Source organism: Dipodomys spectabilis, unplaced genomic scaffold (assembly GCF_019054845.1).
Source record: "Dipodomys spectabilis isolate Male_0828 unplaced genomic scaffold, ASM1905484v1 ptg000184l, whole genome shotgun sequence".
NCBI lineage: Eukaryota > Metazoa > Chordata > Mammalia > Rodentia > Heteromyidae > Dipodomys > Dipodomys spectabilis.
In genome coordinates this window covers 64,175-86,837 of record NW_024870861.1, presented here as the reverse complement: position 1 = coordinate 86,837, position 22,663 = coordinate 64,175, and the positions used below count along the sequence as shown (strand labels likewise).

Genomic DNA, 22,663 nt, shown 5'->3' with positions numbered 1-22,663 from the left:
GTGCAGATGTCCTGTGGCAGGAACACACACACACACAGCATCAAGAGCCTAATGCACTCAGTTGATAGTCATTAATATTACCTTTCCCATCTTATCAGAGTAATTCAGTGCTATCGGGCAATTCCTGGCCCTGAGGCAGTCAAGGAATGCAAAGAACAGCAAATAATAGGACAGGCTATCTTTCAGAGTGAGAGACATAGGACACACTCACTGGCTAACTAAGGACACTGTGAGTCGGAGGCTGTGATTTAGCACGTAGTGATAGAAGATCAGTCTTTCGTGGGTATCACATTTTATTATTTTTGTACCACATCAGATTCCATGAATCCATTTGGTTTCATTTGGAAATCGATGTCCCTTCCAGAAGAGCAAGCCCAGAATGGGGCTTGGAGCTGAGCGCAGAGTCCTTTGTGCTGTTGTTGACTCTGGATGTGTGGCAGTGGGAAGGCCCCATGCAGAACAACAGGGTTTTCTTTCCAGGTTCTGAGAAGGAGCTGGAGCTTGGAGCATTGGGGCGCTTTCTCACAAATCCATGCATGCCTTGATGCTCAGGAACTATCCTGGCGAAGTTGGAGGAAAGCATTTAGACCAACAGATAGCACGGAGGGTATCAAATAGAGAACTGTGAGTTTTGCCTTCTGCTGCAAGTATTCATATTGATTCTACTTGTTGCAGCTTTAAAAAAGGTTCTTGGGGTCTGGGAAGGTGGCTCAGCGGTAGAGTGTTTGCCTTGCATGTATGAGGCCCTGGGTTCGATTCCTTAGCACCACATAAGGAAAAAGAAAAAAGCCGGAAGTGGCGTTGTGGCTCAAGTGGTAGAGCGCTAGCCTTGAGCTAAGTTGCTGAGGGACAGTGCCCAAGCCCAGAGTTTAGGCCCCACGACCGGACTCCCCCCCCCCAAAAAAAAGGTTCTTGGAAGTGTGCCATAAAAGCACAACAGGAACTCACCCTTTTTCCATCACACATGCTTTCGTAATTTTTTAATTATTATAAAGGTTATGTGCAGAGGGTTACAGTTACACAGGTAGTGAGCACATTTCTTTTTGTACAGTGTCACCCCTTCCCTCCCCCACCCCCTGTGTTTCTCTACACCACAGTTGTGCAGTTATTGTGAGATACTGGGAGTTCTTTTCACATTGGGATGTCAAGTTCCTATGATGATGTGTAGAAAGATATATTACATACTGCTTTTGCTTTTTGATGTCCAACAGCAGTTATGTAAGACATGACTGTATGCTCTTTTTTTCTGCTTTTTAGTTCTTTTCTTTCTGTTCTAGAGTTCAGGCAAGTCCTTAGATGTCCTATGTTGTGTCTGCAATGGAGTTCTGAACCGAGGCCTCATGCTCTTACTTGACTTTTTCTCTCAAGGCTTGTTAACTGGAGATGAGCCTCTCAGCTTTATATGCCTGAGCTGGCTTTTATTTGAGATCCTCAGGTCTCAGTCTCCCGAGTAGCTGCGACTACAGGTGTGAGACACCAGTGCCCGGCCTCCATTTGACTTTTAAAAATATATGTTCAGAGAACAAACTGGTTGATTTCAGTTTTGGAAATGACTCAGCAGGTTAAACGTCTTTGAAAAGAACATGTGACCTATTATGTATTGAAATGATCTGGATATGCCAGATTGAATTTGGTAGCTCTGTTGAGTCTTTATGATTGATTGTTTGCTTATATTGTTAGGCTCTGAGGGAGAGGTTTAGGGTGTCTGTTTAGCTCAGTTCCAGTACAGAATACTACAGATGGATTAAAGCATGAGTTTATTGTAGGTTTGGGATTAGAGTTAGGGTTCAGGCTAAGGTTTGGAGCTCAGGTTAGGATTAAAGTTTCTGGTAAAGATTAGGGTCAGGCTGGCCTTTCCTGCCTTAATCTCCCATGTACTAGGACTGTTGATGTGCATGATCACATCCAACAATTGCTTTAATTCAAAGAAAGAAAGGAAAGAAGGGAGGAAGGAAGGAAGGAAGGAAGGAAGGAAGGAAGGAAGGAAGGAAGGAAGGAAGGAAGGAAGGAAGGAAGGAAGGGAGAAAAAGAAAAGAAAAAGAAAAGAAAGAAGGCACAGCTGTGTGTGTGTTTCATTTAAATGGAAAATTACACCCTTACATTCAGACCCTTGCTTGGGAGCCTGCCCCAAGAGGTGTGTGCTGGCACCAGTTACAGTGCCCAGAACCACCATAGCAGTGTTCATCCTGCAGCTTGCACTCAGACCTCCTTCAGGACCGTGGCGCTGCTGTATCACAGCTCCTGAAACTTGGCTATGAGAACTCAAAGCAGTGTGCCAGGCTGTCTGAGAGCGTCCACGCATTAGAGCGTGGACCAGGGTGCTGGTAGACATGGCCACGATTGCTTGCCGCTGGAAGCTGGAAGTGTAGGTAGCTTAGCTCCTGCTGCTAAGCCATGGAGAGGAACAGGAGCCACTGTCCCACACATGCCATGCTGGCCAAATCCTTGACCAGGTTTTCACTGATAATGAACTCCTACATCTAGTTCCTGAAGGTATCTAGCTTCAGGCTGGAGGGCAGTTGGAGCGTGTGCACCCAGGGGGATGACAAGAAGCTCTGTGTGCACATGGTGCTACATGCTACATGCTACCGCAGGCCTCTCACAAGTCCTTTCCCTGCAGCCGGAGCGTGTGCACCCAGGATGATAAGATGCTCTGTGGGCACATTCTCGCTGTCACCATGGTACCGCACAGCCTGTCACAAGTCCTTTCCTTGTCATAAGTGGACCACAAGCTCAGCCACTTTCTGAACATGCACCTGTTCAGATCCCCCAGGATCTGGGCCATTGCTGCTGCTTCTGGAGGGTGCTGGGAGCGCCGGAACCTGACCTGGCCATTGTGACTGTCATCTGGATGACAGTGCAGCCAGCCAATCCTGTCCCCTCCTTGATCAGCTCAGTGGGGAGGTTTCAGACATAAGTGCACAAATGGACGATGAAAGGCAGCCAGCGGCTCTCAATAAGCAGGGCAAGTCCTCAAGTAACAGATGGGAGGATTATTTAGGAACTCCAGTTGTCCAGAGCTCTAGAAGCTTGTAGGCCTGCCTGAGAGCCATCTGTCTTTTCTAAGACTATAGGCCCCACCTCCAGTACTAAGTCTGATACTGCCTTTTGGGAAAAAGGAGGCAGGGGACGGTGGAAGGTGTTTCCACTTTTTTTGTTTTGTTTTGTTGTGGGGGGGGGGCTGTCCTGGGACTTGAACTGAAGGACTGAGAGCTGTCCCTGAGCTTTTTGCTCAAGCTAGCACTTTACAACTTGAATCACAGTTCCACTTCCAGCTTTTTAGTGGTTAATTGGAAATACTTTCCTGCCCCAGCTGGCTTTGAACTGTGATCCTCAGATCTCCTCCTCCTGAGTAGCTAGGATGACAGACGTGAGGCACCCATGTGGCTTCATTTCAGTTTTGTGAGGCTGGGCCCACATTTACACTTGCTCCTCCCTCAGGGATGCTGTATGGAAGATGTTCCCCAGTGTGAGAAAAGCAGTATTTTCTGTCCAGCCAATGTGCTTCTGTCTTGTGCGTTTACGTTTTTTGGTGTTGATGTTTCTTGGAATTACTTGCATTTTTAATACTTTCTGTGCTGCTTGTGACTAGCTAGCCATGGGAGTCAGTGGGGAGGGAAATCTGTGTTGAAGAAGTTAAAATAATAGATGGTTGCTGTTAAAAAGGGAACTCTTTACAGAGAAGTGTTAGCGGGAGCTTTCCACTGACCTCATCAACCTCCTCTGTCCATCTCAGTTCCAGATAGATGGGATGAAAACAGCAAACCTTTGATAGGTGTTAAAGAATGGCCCCCTTTCTAATCGTGGTAATCAAACGTGCATAGAATATGAGCCTGACTCCCTGACAAGGAGGGGCAGTCTGGATTGGGATGAAAACCTAGCAAACTGCCCTGCCCAGCGTGCATGCCCAGCTCTGGGTAGAGAAATGGTATTGTATCCTTCTCCAAAAAAGTTGCCTTGATGAAATCTCCTGTATCTCTTGTGTGTTTATTCGTTTCTGACACCAGAGAGTTGTGCATTTCTAACATCAGGATACATGTAGTTGATAGAATTGCATACTTAAAAATGGCCAAGATGGAGAACTTTGTTACATGTGTCAAGGGACAAAATTTCAACAAATTGAGTTTAGTGATCAGCTTGACTTTGGTTGGTGAGCTCTGTGGGCTGGCAGCATCCATCTGAGAAGGGGGTTGGCACCAATGGTCAGCCTGTGTGGCCCTGTCCAGCGACAGCACTACTAAAGCTGAGTACCCATTACCTGACTTTTGTAACTGTAACCCCTCTGTACCCCGGTGAGGGTTAAGTTTAGGGTTAGGGTGAGGGTGAGGGTTAGATAGAGGATTAGTGTTAGGGTTAGTGTGAGGGTTAGGGTGAGGATGAGGGTTAAGGTTAGGGTGAGGGCTAGGGTGAGGGTGAGGGTTAGGGTTAGTGTTAGGGTGAGGTTTAGGGTTTGGGTGATGGTTAGGGTTAGTGTGACGGTTAGTGTTAGGGTTAGGGTTAGTGTTAGGGTGAGGGTTAGAGTTAGGGTGAGGGTTATGTTTAGGGTGAGGGTTAGGGTTAGGGTTATTGTTAAGTTTAGCTTTATGGTTATGGTGAGGGTAAGGGTGAGGGTTAGGGTTGGGGTTAGGTTGAGGTTTAGGTTTAAGGTTAGGGTTAGAGTTAGGGTTAGGGTGAGGGTAAGTTTTAGGGTTTGAGTTATGGTTAGTGTTAGGGTTAGGCTTAAGGTGAGGGTTAAGGTTAGGGTTAGGCTTAGGCTGAGGATGAGGGTGAGGATTAAGGTTAGGTTTAGGGTGAGGGTTAGAATTAGTGTTAGGGTGAGGGTTAGGATGAGGTTTAGGGTTAGGATTAGGGTTAGTATGAGGGCTAGGGTGAGGGTGAGGGTTAGGGTTAGGGATAGGGTTAGGTTAAGATTAAGGTTAGGGTGAGAGTGAGTGTGAGCGTTAGGGTTAGGCTTAGGGTTAGGGAGGGCGTTAGGGTTAGGGTTTGGTTTAGGGTGAGGCTGAGGATTAGGTTTAGGTTTAGGGTTAGGGTAAGAGTTAGGGTTAGGGTGAGGGTGAGGTTTAGGGTTAGAGTTAGGGTTCAGTTGAGGGTTAGGATGAGGTTTAGCATTAGGGTTAGTTTTAGGTTTAGGGTAAGGGTGAGGTTTAGGTTTAGGGTTATGGTTAGGATTAGGGTTAGGGTGAGGGTGAGTGTGTGGGTTAAGGTTAGGTTTAGGGTTAGGCTTAGGCTTAGGCTGAAGGTCAGGTTGAGGGTGAGAGTTAGGGTTAGGGTGAGGGTTAGGGTTAGGGTGAGGGTTAGGATGTCGTTAGGGTTAGGATTAGGGTTAGGGTGAGGGCTAGGGTGAGGGTGAGGTTAGGGTTAGAGTTAGGATGAGGTTTAGGGTTAGGGTTAGAGTTAGGGTCAGTGTGAGTTTGACGTTTATGGTTAGAAATAGAGTTAGGGTTAGGGTTAGGGTTAGGGTTAGGGTGAGGGTTAGAGTTAGGGTTAGTGTTAAGGTTAGGGTTAGGGTGAGGGTGTGTGTTAGGATTAGGGTTAGGATTAGGATGAGGGTTAGGGAGAGGGTGAGTGTGAGGGTTAGGGTCAGGTTTAGGGTTAGACTTAGGGTTAGGCTGAGGGTGTGGGTGAGTGTGAGGGATAGGGTTAGGGTAAGGGTTAGGGTAAGGGTTAAGGTTAGGTGAAGATTAGGATTAGGGTTAGGGTTATGGTTAGGGTGAGGGTGAGGGTTAGGGTTAGGGTGAGGGTTAGGATGTCGTTAGGGTTAGGATTAGGGTTAGGGTGAGGGCTAGGGTGAGGGTGAGGTTAGGGTTAGAGTTAGGATGAGGTTTAGGGTTAGGGTTAGAGTTAGGGTCAGTGTGAGTTTGACGTTTATGGTTAGAAATAGAGTTAGGGTTAGGGTTAGGGTTAGGGTTAGGGTTAGGGTGAGGGTTAGAGTTAGGGTTAGTGTTAAGGTTAGGGTTAGGGTGAGGGTGTGTGTTAGGATTAGGGTTAGGATTAGGATGAGGGTTAGGGAGAGGGTGAGTGTGAGGGTTAGGGTCAGGTTTAGGGTTAGACTTAGGGTTAGGCTGAGGGTGTGGGTGAGTGTGAGGGATAGGGTTAGGGTAAGGGTTAGGGTAAGGGTTAAGGTTAGGTGAAGATTAGGATTAGGGTTAGGGTTATGGTTAGGGTGAGGGTTAGGGTTAGGGTTAGATTTACGCTGAGGGTGAGGGTTAGGGTTAGGATGAGGTTTAGCTTTAGGGTGAGGGTTAAGTTGAAGGTGAGGTTTAGGATTAGGATTAGGGTTAGGGTTAGGGTAAGGGTGTGGTTTGGGGTTAGGATTAGAGTCAGGGTTAGGGTTATTGTTAGGGTTAGGGTTATTGTTAGGGTTAGGGTTATGGTTAGGTTTAGGGTGAGGATGAGGGTGAGGTTGAGGTTGAGTGTTAAGGTTAGGATGAAGTTTAGGGTTAGCGTTAAGGTTAGGGTTAGGGTGAGGGTTTGGGTTAGGTTTAGGGCTAAGATGAGGGTTAGGCTGAGGGGTAGGGTTAGGGTTAGGGTGAGGGTTAGGATTAGTGTGAGGGTTAGGTTTAGGGTTAGGGTGAGGGTAAGGATTACGGTGAGGGTTAGGGTGAGGGTTAGTGTTAGGTTTAGGTTTAGGGTGAGGGTTCGGGTTGGGTTAGGGTTACTGTGAGGGTGAGGGTTAGGTGTAGGGTGAGGGTTAGGGTTAGGTTTAGGGTGTGGGTGAGGGTTAGGATTAGAGTTAGGTTTAGTGTTAGGTTTAGGTTTAGGGTGAGGGTTAGTGTGAGGGTTAGGGTTGGGTTTAGGGTGAGGGTTAGTGTGAGGGTAAGGATTAGGGTGAGGGTTAGGGTGAAGGTGAGTGTTAGGGTTAGGCTGAGGGTTAGGGTCAGGGTTAGGGTTAGGATGACAGTTAGCTTTAGGGTGAGGGTTAAGTTGAGGGTGAGGTTTAGGATTAGGATTAGGGTTGGGGTTAGGGTTAGTGTGTGGGTTTGGGTTAGGATTACAGTTGGGGTTAGGGTTATTGTTAGGGTTAGGGTTATGGTTAGGTTTAGGGTGAGGGTGAGGTTGAGGGTGAGTGTTAGGGTTAGGATGACATTTAGGGTTAGGGTTAAGGTTAGGGTTAGGGTGAGGGTTTGGGTTAGGTTTAGGGTTAGAATGAGGGTTAGGCTGAGGGGTAGGGTTAGGGTTAGGGTGAGGGTTAGGGTAAGTGTGAGGGTTAGGTTTAAGGTTAGGGTGAGTGTAAGGATTACGGTGAGGGTTAGGGTGAAGGTTAGTGTTAGGTTTTGGTTTAGGGTGAGGGTTCGGGTTAGGGTTAGGGTTACTGTGAGGGTGAGGGTTAGATTGATGGTGAGGTTTATGGTTAGCATTAGTGTTAGTGTGAGGGTGAGGGTTAGGGTTAGGGTGAGGTCTAGTGTGAGGGTGAGGGTTAGGGTTAGGGATAGGGTGAATATTAGGGTTAGGATTAGGGTTAGGGTGAGTGTTAGGCTGAGGGGTAGGGTTAGGGTTAGTTTGAGGGTTAGGTTTAGTGTGAGGGTTATAGTTAGTGTTAGGGATAGGGTGAGGGTAAGGGTTAGGGTGAGGGTTAGGGTGAGGGTGAGGTTTAGGGTTAGCATTAGGGTTAGGGTTAGGGTGAGGTTTAGGTTTAGGTTTAGGGTTAGGGTGAGTGTGAGGATGAGGGTTAGAATTAGGGTTAGGGTGAGGGTTAGGGTTAGCATTAGGGTTAGCGTGTGGGTTAGGGTTAGGTTTAGGGTGAGGGTGAGGGTTAAGGTGTGGGTGAGGGTGAGGTTTAGGGTTAGGAATAGGGTGAGGGTGAGGGTGAGTGTGAGGGTTAGGGTTAGGAATAGGGTTAGGGTGAGGGTGAGTGTGAGGGTGAGGTTTAGGGCTAGGTTAGGGTGAGGGTTAGGGTTAGGGTGAGGGTTAGGGTTAGGGTGAGGGTTAGGTTGAGGGTTAGGGTTTGGGTTAGGTTTAGGGTTAGGGTTAGGGTGAGGGTTAGGGTTTGGGTTAGGGTTAGGGTGTGGGTTAGGGTTAGGGTTAGGGTGAGGGTTAGGGTTAGCGTTAGGGTTAGGGTGTGGGTTAGGGTTAGGTTTAGGGTGAGGGTTAGGGGTTAGGGTTAGGGGTTAGGGTTAGGGTTGGGGTTGGGGTTGGGGTTGGGGTTGGGGTTAGGGTTAGGGTTGGGTTAGGGTTGGGTTAGGGTTAGGGTTAGGGTTAGGGTTAGGGTTTAGGGGTTAGGGGTTAGGGTTAGGGTTAGGGTTAGGGTTAGGGGGTTAGGGTTAGGGTTAGAGGGTTAGGGTTAGGGTTAGAGGGTTAGGGTTAGATAGTTAGGGTTAGGGTTAGAGGGTTAGGGTTAGGGTTAGAGGGTTAGGGTTAGAGGGTTAGGGTTAGGGTTAGAGGGTTAGGGTTGGGGTTGGGGTTGGGTTAGGGTTAGGGTTGGGGTTAGGCTTAGGGGTTAGGGTTGTGGTTGGGGTCGGGGTCGGGGTCGGGGTTGGGGTCGGGGTTAGGGGTCGGGGTCGGGGTTAGAGGGTTAGGGTTAGGGTTAGGGTTGGAGGGTTAGAGGGTTAGGGTTAGAGGGTTAGGGTTAGAGGGTTAGGGTTAGGGTTAGGGTCAGGGTCAGTTAATTATGAGTGTCAATCATGCCTCTATTACTAACTACAAAAATAAGATGTATTTCAAAATACTTGAAAAAAAAGCTATGAGGAAGATGTAATCGTTTAAGATGTATCACTAGGAAAGTTATAGGTACTCAATGTTTTGTTAAAGACCTTCAACCTTGGACAAAATATCCTTCTGCTGACCCTTAATTTTCCAACAACGGTAAGTAAATTGAAAATATGTAAAATCTGTATTAAAACACTGTTAAAATTCTGAGCAGAAGACAAGCTCATCTATCAGCCACCTCTGTATCACCAAAGAGAAAAGTGTACAGATAGCCCATAGCCTCTGTGTGTCCAGAGGAACCTCGGTGCATCTTTATACCCTATTCATACTAGATGAATATAGGTAACCACTACACTTGCACAACATAGCGTTACATCACAACACTCATTAGTAGTCTGTCTTTTGATCAAATGTCACCATTTTAATGATACCAGATTTGTTACCAATATTTCTTATATTAAATAAAAATCTCAACTTACTCTTCAGCAGGTAGGCCAATTAACAACAACTTGTCAAACTCTTTCAAGTAAGCTATATGAATTTGCTTCCCATTTAAAAGGAGGGATGAACTAAGGAAAAATAAATTCAAGAAGTTAGATTATCTTTAAATGTCATAAAGTTAACTTATTTGTAAGCTTTGGCATGACTTAAACAGTATGATTTTAAAAGTCAATATTAAATATGCAAATTTCTGTCATAAAGAAAAGGTAGGGAATTACATCAGAACAAAAATACTTTCTAAAATTTTTAAAAAACAGAAACAATCCAAATTAATATAGGCCAACCAAAAGTAGACTCATTGTTTTCTTCAAAAGAAAGTTTCCATACCAGTTGGTATATTATACCTTTGCTCACTTTTGAATATGACATGCTAAAGGAAGCCATCCCAGCTCAGAAGTTGACAGTCCACTCTGGGATTTAAATATATAAACAAGTAACCAAAACATAACTCAGACATTAAGAATGTTCTCAAGGAAACTCTTGGGGGTAATGGGTATGTTAACTATGGAATAGTTTTGAGGACATATACTTAGGTCAAAACTGATAAAACTGTGTATTTTACACCTGCACAATTTATGTCGAGTACATGTCATGAAGCAGCAAAAAGCTAATGTATTCTCAAAAGAGACACAATGAATCATGGAAATACAGAGAATGTAAGTGCATAGATTTTTAAATATGTATGAATTACCAAACATCTTTATTACTATTTTTAATGTTTTTCTTTACTATTTTATGTACTCATTTAAAAATGAATACTTTTACAAAGGTTTCTATTTTTTTTCCTTTTTTAATTTTTTATTTTTTGATTAAGTGATTATATACTTTCCCAAATTTCACAATATTGTGGGATAGTGATCCTCAGTTAAAGTCACAAACACATTCTAACTTTCCTGGAGCAAATTGTCTATCACGGTCTATAACATTTATGAGTTCTATGAGCTTTGCAATACAGTTATTTCTTCCACATTGGGTGGTATGTACATTTCTTTTGTTTTGCATAGCGTCAGCTGTTCCCTCTTTCCCATTTGCTCCCCCCCTCCCATCGCTGCCATTAAGTTGCTTAGTTCATTTTGGTCAATGTCCAGTGCAGCTAATGGGTCCCACTGTTGTATGTTTTTCCCTGATTCCCTCTAATTCTGTGTCGTCTTCCTGGTTCCCCTCCAGTGTACACATATATACTATACGTGTGATCAGCAGCATGGGGTTATTTAGTAGTGGTTCGACCAGATGAGTGGAAGTTCTTTGTTTCTTAAGTCCCGTTAATTTTGTCATATCACCTAACATTTTTACAAAGGTTTTTAAAAGTATGAATGCACCAAGATATTCATATTGCTAAGGAACCCCTAAAATAGTAAAAATCACATCTATTGTTTCTTTAAAATTATTTCTCTGGTTTTACTGTACATGTTTAACTCATACCTCATCACTAATAACAAGACCTAAATATTAAATAAGATAATTATCTATCCCATAAGGTATTAAAAAAGAGCAGCCAGGCGCTGGTGGCGAACCCATGTAATCCTAGCTACTCAGGAGGTTGAGATCTGAGAATTGAGGTTCAAAGCCAGCCCAGGCAGGAAAGGCCATGAGACTTTTATCTCCAATAAACTACCCAAAAAAGCTTCAAGTGGAGCTGTGGCTCAAGTGGTAGAGCACTCACCTCAAGCTGAAGAGCTCAGGGACAGCGCCTGGGCCCAGAGTTCAAGACCCACAACCAACAACTACAAAAATAAATAAATAAAAAAAGAACCTACATGAAGAAATTCAATTTTATTTTTCCTTCTCAGTGCCAGGGATTGAACCTAGCACATTGCCACACTACTGAGCTAGCTACATACATAGCCTTTTACATAAAGAAACATAAAACAAGGTGCCTTTTAAAAGGAGACCTGCACCTCAAAAATACTATGGCAAATGGTAGAAGACAGTCACAAGTAATCACATATATGATTCCATTCATACATGTATAGGGCTTGGACAGGGTACAGTTAAGCAAGCTGGTAGCTAAAAGGCACAGCATTTCTCTCTGAGGTGATAAAACTGTTCTAAAATTGACTTTGGGGTAGTTATACATATCTGAATATAAATCAAAGTATTACTTGTACACCTTTAAAATCTGTGATTTTATGAATTTTATGTTTATGAATTCTATTTCTCAACAAACCATTTAAAAAGGGAAAGGGGGGGGAAGCCAGGTTCAGGTGGCTCATACCTGAAGCAACTCAGGAGGCTGAGAGCTGAGGATACTGGCTTAAAGCCAGCCAGGACAGGAAGTCCATGAATGGAGCTGTGGCTCTCAAGTGGTAGAGTGCTGGCCTTGAGCTAGAAAGCACAGGCATTAATAATGCCCAGGCACTGAGTTCAAGCCCCAGGATGGACTGAACGCACACGCCACATGCACATACCACACATACCCCCTCCCCGCCCCACACAGGTGAAAAATAGGACTAGGGGTACAGCACAGTGGTATAGAGCATTTGCCCCGCAAAGTGGGAGGCCTCATTGTAAAATGAAATATAAATACAAATAAAAAGAGGTCTGGTAAAGTGCTTTTATAAATGCAATTTATACCCTAAATGAGGTTTTGAGTACTACTGTTGACAGAATGAACTAATTTCTATTTATGACCACATTAAAACTCATGGATTTAAGCATGACTTTTATCTAGGAAAACAAATTCTTCCTATTCTCTAACAGACACTACCTTTTAAAATGTAATAGTATAATATTTATGAGAAAGTAGGAAAAGGAAAAACAGCCTTAAAACTCCAACTTATTATTTCATGAGTAATACAGGGCTCTTAAAATTGGAAATTTTTATAAGCTCCAAATGTAATGAAATATTAAGGAAAAAAATCATCATTTTTATAAAAACAAACTTCAAAAGCATTGAATTCTCTCATCTCAAATTAATTAGGGTACTTTAAAGTCGGGGCTTGATAAATCAATTTGGAATGGGTGTTTGGCTCTATAGCTAACTATACAATGTTAGAACTTTTCTTTTTCCCTTAAGTGCTAGTAATCATTTCCACAGCTTCATATATGCTAGACAACTGCTTTAGGAGTGAATTACATCTCCAGCCCTAATGTTTAAAATTTGAATTTGCAGCAAGCACTAGTGGTTCTTGCCTATAATCCTAGCTACTCAGGAGGCTGAGACCAACCAAGACTGTAATTCCAAGCCAGACTGGCAGAAAAAGTCTATTGAGATTTTTTTTTCCAATTAACCAGCAAAAAGCAAAGCTGGAGGCATGGCTCTGAGTATAAGCTATAAGCAAGAAGCCGAGAAAGCAGTAGGCCCAGAGTCAAATCCTAGTACCCTCCTATACTCACACACAAAAATTATTTGACATTAATTTTGCTTACAGGGGACAATAAATTCTGAATATATATCCTAAAGTAATTACTGTATTTTTCTATCACTATACTACACTATACTTTTCTATCACTTCTGTGAAAACAGTATTTTTTTCTGTGAAAAAAATCACTATTTAGTCATTCTTGCCAACTACAAAAGCATTGTCTAACAAAGTAACAATCACAGTAAAAACAGGAAGAAGCTGGAATCATAATTCCATGCTGAAAAAAGATAATACTTTTATGAAGAACTTATTATTTTTTTGGGTCTGGTAGTGGGGCCTGAACTCTGGGCCTGGGCGCTGTCACTTAGCTCTTCAGCTCAAGGCTAGCGCTCTACCACTTGGGCCACAGCGCCACTTCCGGCTTTTTTCTTTTTTGCTTATGTGGTGCCGAGGAATCGAACCCAGGGCCTCATGCATACAAGGCAAGCGCTCTACCACTGAGACACCTTCCCAGCCCTATGAAGAACTTAAAACACTATTCATTAAAATGTGCCCAAACACCCAGCTCTATAGCTGTATTGAAAAATCTACTATATAAGTCAAGTAGATGACTCTGGGCATAATGCCAATGAACAAAATATCTGCAGATATCCCATCAATACAGATACCTACACATTATAGATACCAGTATATGCAGCACTTCAGAACCAGATACACTCAAGAAAAGAACTAAATAGAAATTAATGATTACCTGGTAACTTGTGTCCCGGTTACATTTTCCAGCATGTCACAGAGTGTGAGAAAAATCCCTCTCACATTTTTTAGTTTCTGAGATGCTTCAGACTTTGGATAATGATACAGAATTTCCTGCTGTTAAATGAAAGGAAACATAAATGATGAACTCTCTCTACACCAAAATTTCCAACTATTATTTTTGTTGTGGCAAGTTCAGATTCTGTATCAAGAACAGAAAAGATAATCTTTTCAATTTCAGTGAGGTTTTATACCCATGGAAGAAGCATGCCTTGAATCTTTAAATTAGCATTTAAAACAACCCATTTGCCAATGTGCCTTCTTAGGCTTTGGGGTCAGATTTACCATTCCATTTTGTGCCGCTATAAAATCCTCCTTCTCTCTAGATAATAAATTAAATTAAAACTATATTTGAAAATAAGTCAGAAACTGCCAATTGGTCATATTACTAAAATATATACTAATTAGGATACTGATTATTTGAAATTACAATTTCTAAGTCTTTTAAACTTTAATCACTGTTAACAATTTCTATTCTTAATCTTTCATTACATTTCATTCTGTATGTATTCTTATTACCTACAGTTAATAGAACTTTACACACCACATGGAACTATCAGGAGTCTTCAAATACAAATTCCTTCAACTGGCTTATAAAAGATCATTTCTTCATTTGGGATAAAATCATAAAATATGTATTTAAATTTAAGACAAAACTGCAATTATACTTGCAAAGTGAGAATGCAACAATAAAGTAGTATAAATAGAAAGCATATGGTGATGTTTTATAATCTTACCCTTCTTAAATTTGAAAGTATTTGCATACTACAAATTAATTTAAATTCAAATGTTAAAGGAGAGTATATGTTATTCTAGTCAGTAAGATAATCCACAAATGGTTTTTAAGAATGTGCAGCTGGGTGCTGGTGGCTCACACTTGTAATCCTAGCCACTCAGGAGGCTGCGCTATAAGGATCGAGGTTCAAAGCCAGTCTGACCTAGAAAGTCCAAGTAACCACCAGAAATCCAGAAGTGGCGCTGTGGCTCAAGTGATAGAGTGCTCACCTTGAGCTGAAGAGCTGAGGGATAGCGCCCAGGCCCAGAGTTCAAGCCCCACAACCGACAAAAAAAAAAAAAGAAAAGAAAAAAAAAAAAGAATGTGAGGTGTTTCTCTATTTTCAAGAACAGTATATTCCAAGTATACAAACAGCTGATTAAAATAAACTAATAAGGCTGGGCTCCAATGGCTAAGACCTGTAATCCTACTTAAAAGGCTGAGATCTGAACATCATTGTTCCAAGCCAGCCGGGGCAAGTCCATAAGACTCTTATCTCCAATTTACCATCAGAAAACTGGAAATGGAGCTGTGGCTTAAGTGGTAGAGTGTTAGCCTTGAGCTGAAGAGCTCAGAGACAGCACCCAGGCCCAGAGTTCAATACCCACAACCAACCAACCAACATACATACATAGATAAAATAATAAATCGCTCAGGATGTGCAATGTGCTAGTATTTGTAATAAGTGTGTGTGCGCACGCGCACCCACGCACACACCAGTACTGGGACTTCAACTGATGGCCTAATGCTCTCGCTTGGCTTTCCACTCACAGATGTCAGTGTACCACTTGAGCCTCCAGTCCATCTTAATACTTTTCAAACACAAAAATATGAGCCATTGTATTTCTCACTTTTTGCTGCTAATTAGGCAACATCTAAATTTCTCACAAGGCAACTCAAAAACAAGCAAAATAAAAACATCTGGTTGGAAACCAGGAATGATTCAGAGTGGCTTTCAGTTCCTCACAGATTAACAGTCACAAGCCTGATCTCCTCAAGCATTATCCTATCTCCTTGATTCTCTCTATAGTTTATCTTGTGTTAGAAGATAATTATTTGTGTTAGAAATCATTACTAACATGATGACCATATACTGGAATTTTTTTTTTTTTTGGGGGGGGGGGTCAGGTCGTGCACACTACCACTTGAGCCATAGCACCACTTCCGGCTTTTTTTTTCTGCTTATGTGGTGCTGAGGAATCGAACCCAGGGTCTCAAGCATACAAGGCAAGCGCTCTACCACTGAGCCACCTTCCCAGCCCCCATATACTGGAATTTTTACAACTGGACAAATATAAATAATGATAAACTAGAAATAGCTGCTTTGGGACTGAAAATGTGGCTTAGTGGTAGAGTGCTTGCCTAGCATATATGAAGCCCTGTGTTCGATTCCTCAGTACCACATAAACAGAAAAAGCTGGAAGTGACGCTGTGGCTGGCTTTGAACCACGATCCTCAGATTTCAGCCTCCTGAGTAGCTAGGATTACAGGCGTGAGCCACTGGCATCCGGCTCAAACTTTCTTATAATATTTCCACTGTAACAAAACATTATTTTATCCTTAGAAATTAAGTCAAACATCAATTAAGGTCTTCTGCTTTGTCTATCTAACACATACGTTTAAATGCTTATTAATAAGTACTTTCACACTGGTTTAGCTGAAACATCAAACACCATTTCAAACAATCTGATTAGTTTTTCAAATCTCTTAGATTATAGTCCTTACAGTCTACATCTTGTAGCTAAAAAATGACAAGTTTTTACCAAATACATAATGTCATAAAAAAGCAGAATGAAGAGTATTTCAAGATTCTCATTAAAAATAAAAGCTCAAACAAAATGACCCTATGACATTGCATTGAGGAGTAGTATGACTAGTAAAAGAGACCATTTTAATAGGTCTCTATACTAATCACAAACCCTTAGTATTAAAGACCTGGCAACCTCTTCAGTTATTACCCAATTTAACTAGCTGCATTTTTAAGCACTTGTTAATAGTATGCATTTGCAGCAGCCTCTACTCTGTTCAATAAGAATAAAAAGCCTTCCCTAATTACATAGCTAGAAGAGACAGAAACCTGTTCACACTTCCCCAGGGAAAAAGAGGCAAGGATGACAAAAGGCCTTAGTAGTGCCCTACTCCAAAGCAACCTGGAATAATGCTGGATGTTATCCTTGACATTTGTTGGATGTTTTATATAATAAATTCCTAAGTGTCACTTGTTTTAGAGATATAAGGGGCCACTATTACACACAAGAAATAAGAATGATTAATTCTAGGTCTCAATATGTTGCTCAGAACAAAGAAAATGATTTAAAAAACATAGTACATTCCTTTTTTGCCATGTAATAATTCATTATATATGAACCATTCATTGACAGATGAACCACACAGGAAATGTAGGGAATAGAGGCTTAAAAAATTCAGAATAGTTAAACATTTTTCAGATCTCACTTTTGCTCAGAGAATTATATTAGACTAAATGCTTTGAGAGAGCTTTCTATTGTAAAAATAGCTTCCTGGCTAGTTGAACTGATGGCATGCAAGAAGTACTGAGGTTTCTAAGGCATCCTCTACATATTCTTCCACCCTCCTCAGCCATCACTACAAAAGAAGCTGGGATTCAGCTAGGAGTTCTGCATGCTGAGCAAAAGGACAGAGATAGCAATATCCTAAGGGTTGATGCTTACGATAGCTTCAACAGAATGCTGGGCTAGTGGCAAGCTGAGCCACCATGTACCACTGCAGTAAACTGAGTCCAGATCCTCAGGCAATGCTAAAGTGCCCCTTAATTAGGGGGCAGAAATTGAAGTACAAGAGAGAGAATGCTAGAGAGTATTCCCACTTTACAAATATCAGACTTCCAAGATAAAAATCAAGCAGTAAGTTCAGACAAAGATCCTTAAAAAGACATAAGAAAATGGAGTTGGGAAGGTGGCTCAGTGGTAGAGTGCTTGCCTTGCATGCCTGAGGCCCTGGGTTTGATTCCTCAGCACCACATAAGCAAAAAGAAAAAAGCCGGAAGTGGCACTGTGGCTCAAGTGGTAGAGCGCTAGCCTTGAGCTGAAGAGCTGAGGGACAGCACCCAGGCCCAGAGTTCAGGCCCCACGACCGGACCCCCCTCCCCGCCCCCAAAAAAAGACAGAGAAACTGCTTGCTGTGGTTTAAATCTTAAATGAACCCATTTTCCTATAGTAGTCTTTGGTTGCCAGAGGACAGGCCTAGTGGAAAGAAGACTTTGCTCCTAGGACTTTGCTGGGACTTTTTCCTGACAAAAAAAAATGACAGACTGACTTCAATGATAGAACTCTAAAGACAAAGGAATATTATTTCAAAATCTGAGAAATGTGTTTGTTTAAAGTTTTTAAATTGATATTTGTAACTTGTGTAGACGTGTCATTTTTCCAACAGTATTTATTGAAGAGACTGTCCTTTCCCCATTTTCTTGTCTCCTATGTTGCTCTAAATGCATAAAGATATATCTGGACTCTATTATGTTCTCTTGGTCATCTAGGTTTCTGTTTCTATGTCAAACTCATGTTGTTTTAGTTATATTTAGCTTTGTGGTATATATCAAGGTCTGGTAGCATAATATCTCCACAGCTTTGTTCTTTAAGCTCAAAAATCTCTGTAGATGTGGTTTCTATTCAAATTTCAGGATTCTATTTAGGCCTTTCTGAGTGGTAACTGGAGATAAGAATCTCATGGATTGGCTTCAAATCCCAATCTTCCGATCTCTACCTCCCGCATAACTAGGATTACAGGTGTGATCCTCCAGGGCCCTGCTAGATTATTTTCTTATTTATGACTAAAAAGACATAAAATCTAGCCAGGTGCTGGTGGCTCATGCCTGTAATCCTAGCTACTCTGGTGACTGAGATTTGAGGATCGCAATTAGAAGCTAGCCCGGGCAGAAAAAGTCTGTGAGATTCTTATCTCCAATAAAGTGCTCAGAAAAAGCCAGAAGTGGTGCTGTGGCTCAAGCCTTGAACACAAAGAGGGTCAGGGACAGCATTCAGGCCCTGAGTTGAAGTCCCAGGACTGCCCCCCCTCAAAAAAAAAAGGCATAAAATCTAATACCACACCAGACACACTTGTTTAAAAAACACTGAGATATGAATTAAAAATATGTAAAACATAAACGGGAAGAGGTAACTGATTACAAAATGTGAGAACCTTTCATGACGTTTACACAACTATATTTGTACTTATTTGTCAAAACTCAACAAATTGTCCATTTAACACCGTTTAGTTTAATATATAAAAAGCAATACCTCAATAAAGACTAATCAAAAAAGGAGTTCAGGATAACAAGAGTACAGGGGAACAGGAGCTTAGCTTGTAAGCTAGAAGATACTGCAATAGTATCTTCTTTCTCTTTTTCCTACTGCTTGAAACAACTAAATAGTTAATTCACTTATGTTTAAAAAAACATTTGTTGTGTGAAACATTCATAAATAAAATACACAAGGAATAAGTCTGAAAATAGGTTACTCGCTTTAATTCTTCCCTAAATCAAAATAAAACATGCCTACATTTACTGAAAAGACTACAAAAGGTCCTTACTTTTTACCTTCCACTTTCAAGCACACACTCACCTCTTCCTTTGAGGTTTCCGAGTCAAGATGCAGTGTGAGATACATGATGATGTGTGGAGAATGTGGAGGATTCTGGATGCTGTCAACCTCCTCTCCCCAGAAGAGCTTCACTAAATCACTTGTGTTTGTCTGTGTCTTTTTCTTTCTTGGTTGGATAGTTTCCTTTTTCACAGCATATGCATTTTCAAATGTCAGTTTCACCTTAAAAATTAAGATGAGGCAAAATTGGCTGCATTTTTCCAAGAAGGTGTACACTGTATGGATAAGTCATTCTAGAGCAAAGAGTCCTGATAGAAGAGGTTATATGTTCCACTGGTTTATACTTGTATCTAGCTTCTTGCACAGTGTCTGACCAGTATAAAACTTTACTGAGGAGTAATTTAATTTATTTGTTCTTAATTATTGACTACAAAAACAAGAAATGCCATGAAAAGATCAGAATTTAGTATGAAGTGAGAATGTATTCAAGTTATACTACATTATTATACTGATAGCACTGAGTCAACTGAAAGAGATAAAATGAAGAGACAAAGGATCAAGATCAACTTCACACAACCAGATTTTACTTTCTTTTCAAATGGGGTACTTCAAGTATTTTCTCAGACATTCTTTGTGATCTTTTACAGTAAAGACCAATGATGGTAAAACCTGTCAACACAATAGGTCCTGGACCATAGCCTTAAGATAAACGGTCAGTTCTATCAACATAGTTTTAGCTTTGTACCCTAACCTTAAGATTGGTAAGAATATGTCCATTTTCCAACTGCCAAAAGGTAGAAGTAATACATTTAGCATACTGCCTGCCATATGGGAACATCAGTCCCCTTCCCTATTTTACTCCTGGCTCCATCTAGTTCTACTTACAGGGCCTCAGGGAAATGGCTGTAACAGAAAACCCCCTTTCAACAATAAAAAAGGAAAACATGGTCTATTTTGGTTTCTAGTTAAGAAGTCTAAATTCTATATAGTTATTAGCCATTCATTACCTAAACACAGGTGCTCGTTTTTTGAGAAAGACACAGTTATAATACCCAATCTACTAGCAAAACTAACAAATGTTTATACACAGAAAATAACATCATAATAAAGTACACTAAAATATTATAGTAGTTGAGTACTGGAGAAATTTGTTCCTTAGTTACTTTTTTGTGGTTTCCAAAATATAATACTATAGATGCATTACCTTTATAATATACATCTTTCTAAAATAATAGATTTAATGATATTTGCTCATGATGGGATTATATTCTGAAGTTGTATATAAACAAAGTATCTTCAAAATTGTATTAGGGAAGCAATGCCATTTTGGAGTACAATATAGTTTCTCAATGCATAAATTTAACTCAGTTCTTCTTCCATTCTTAAAGTAATCTCCTAACTGGGTGCCAGTAGCTCACATCTATAATCCTAGCTATTCAGGAAGCTAAGAAGTCAAGATCTCACAGTACAAAGAGAAGCCAGTGCAGGAAGGTCTGTGTGAGACTCATCTCCAATTAACTACCCACCTAACAAAAGCCAGAAGTAGAGCTGTGGCATAAAGCTGTGGCACTTTAAAGTTACACTGTATAAAAAATACAACCGCATATACTATTGCAAAATGCCTATCTTTCTTTAAAGTAGGACATGGACCAATAGCAAATACATAGTTGCTTTTGTATATTTACTGAAGATATGCCCAAAACAGTCAAACCATAATTTCTTTCTTTTCTTTTTTTTTTGGTGGGTTGTGGGGCTTGAACTCTGGGCCTGGGCGCTGTTCCTCAGCTCTTCAGCTCAAAGCTGGCGCTCTACCACTTGAGCCACAGCACCACTTCCAGTTTTCTGGTGGTTTACTGTAGGTAAGAGTCTCACAGACTTTCCTGCCAGGGCTGGCTCTGAACCATAATCCTCAGATCTTAGCCTCCTGAGTAGCTACATTTACAGGCCTGAGTCACCAGCACTCAGCTATTTCTTTCTTTCTTATGTTATGCTTATATACAAATGAATCTGCAATCATTAATTAAATGTAAGTATAATGTAATTTTATAGTAAATATAAACATGATTGAGTTCTGGCAAAATTGTCATTCCACCTGTACTGCAACTGACATAGGCAAGAAATGAAGAACTCTGATATGTAGCCACTTTATCTGGGGAAGGCTGGTTCAGCTGTGAAAATGCTACAATTCTTGGTTACTTATTTTTTACTAGCTGCTAAGTCTCTTGAGGTACCGTAGTACCTTGTCCCAACCAAGTCCTCTCCTAACATCTAGAGACTAAAGAGGATAATGGCGAATTGGTTTCTAAGGGCTAATATTTCAAACACCACCCTGTCTTTACCTATATCCGCTTAGCCATCTGTAGTCATTGCTTGTCCGTAGCTATCAGTTATTCCATTGTTCATTTTAACTTTCTAAGGATATCTAAATTTACAAAGTTAGTGGAAATGTATGGTGGTGTATTTCAGAGAAGATAGTGAATGTAAGAAATCTTATTTTTTAGAAAACAGGGAATTTCATCATGGATCTTATTACAGAATATCAAAGCAGATACATGATTCTGACATATCAAGGATTTTATTCATGTTAACGAATCTGAAAACTACTTCATCCTCTCACTGTCTGATGGATCCTCTAACCTACTTAAAGCATATAATGTCTACCTTCCAAGTAAGAGAACATTGAAAAGAGTATTCCTATGAAAAGGAAAAGAACTTTCAAAATGCATTGAGTATCTTAAAATGTAATTTATAATATAAAATGTTGATATTTAGAGTATCATGTCACTTATAGGAGAAATTTATTTTTAACTCCCAACAGTTCAGGATGAAAGCTTACCTAAGTAACAAAAATCAAGAAAATAGTATAAGTAGATACTAAAGTAAAACAGTATTAAAAATTTTCTAGCATGAATTGTTTCAAAAACTCAGAAAACAAGCTGGGCGCTGGTGGCTTATGCCTGTAATCCTAGCTACTCAGGAGGCTGAGATATGAGGATCGCAATTCAAAGCCAGCCCGGGCAGGAAAGTCCATGAGACTCATCTCCAATTAACCACCAGAAAACCAGAAGTGGCACTGTGGCTCAAGTGGTAGAGTGCCAGCCTTGAGCTGAAGAACTGAGGTACAGCGCCCAGACCCAGAGTTCAAGCCCTATGACTAACCAAAAAAGCAAAACAGGGGCTGGGAAGGTGGCTCAGTGGTAGAGCGCTTGCCTTGCATGCATGAGGCCCTGGGTTCGATTCCTCAGCACCATATAAGCAAAAAGAAAAAAGCCAGAAGTGGCGCTGTGGCTCAAGTGGCAGAGCGCTAGCCTTGAGCTGAATAGCTGAGGGACAGCGCCCAGGCCTAGAGTTCAGGCCCCACGACCGGACCCCCCAAAAAATAAACAAAAACAAAAACACCCTCACAAAACAGACCACTGAATAGCTGTTTAAAATGACTCTTCTAGAAACTAGATTGGTATCGATCAGTACATATGGTAGTTAAAATGGCAAGGTGGTAATTATGTATGTTTCTATTATTATTGCTATTGCTGCATCATTTAGAATGATTTTTATTTTTAGAAAAATACTACAAAGGTATTTCTTAAATATTCAAGAATAAATGTAATTCACATATTAAGCATGATAATTTTCATAATCTTAAAAAAGAAATACAAAATGTATGTATTTCATATAACTCATTGTAAAATGTTGCAAAAGCATGTTCAGACCTGCATGGGTCCAGGAATACAAGACAGAACTCTCTCTATGTTTTCTGAGGTCACAGCAACATCATTCACAGCAACAAGGACATCACCTAAAATTAGAATAATAAAAGATTGTTGTAGGAATATACAAACTCCAAAGAGATCTGGAATTGAAACATTAAAAAGAACGTACTCTTACTTAATCTAAGTACAGTAGAAAATGTGATATATACAGGTACTTATTTATCCAAGGCTGTGTTACACTAGTGACGTAACTATAGCCACTGCACTCTACCCTTCCCATTTTATAATACCGCCCAATAGAACTATAAATGAACTACAACCCATGAACATGTCAGG

At 41.0% G+C, this 22,663-nt stretch overlaps 1 protein-coding gene across 1 annotated transcript in view; it reads right to left on the bottom strand.

Annotated features, from left to right (window-relative positions):
* Positions 1–280: 280 nt before the first annotated feature.
* The window catches only part of LOC122121135 (protein inturned-like), a 31,966-nt gene continuing 9,583 nt past the window's right edge, over positions 281–22,663 (bottom strand). The window contains exons 3-7 of the mRNA XM_042695302.1: positions 22,328–22,413; positions 18,639–18,839; positions 13,204–13,322; positions 9,126–9,215; positions 281–560 (exon numbers count right to left, since the gene is read on the bottom strand). Coding sequence (XP_042551236.1) covers positions 338–560; positions 9,126–9,215; positions 13,204–13,322; positions 18,639–18,839; positions 22,328–22,333 — 639 coding nt within the window. The 5' untranslated portion in view covers positions 22,334–22,413 and the 3' untranslated portion in view covers positions 281–337. The remainder of the gene's footprint in view (positions 561–9,125; positions 9,216–13,203; positions 13,323–18,638; positions 18,840–22,327; positions 22,414–22,663) is intronic.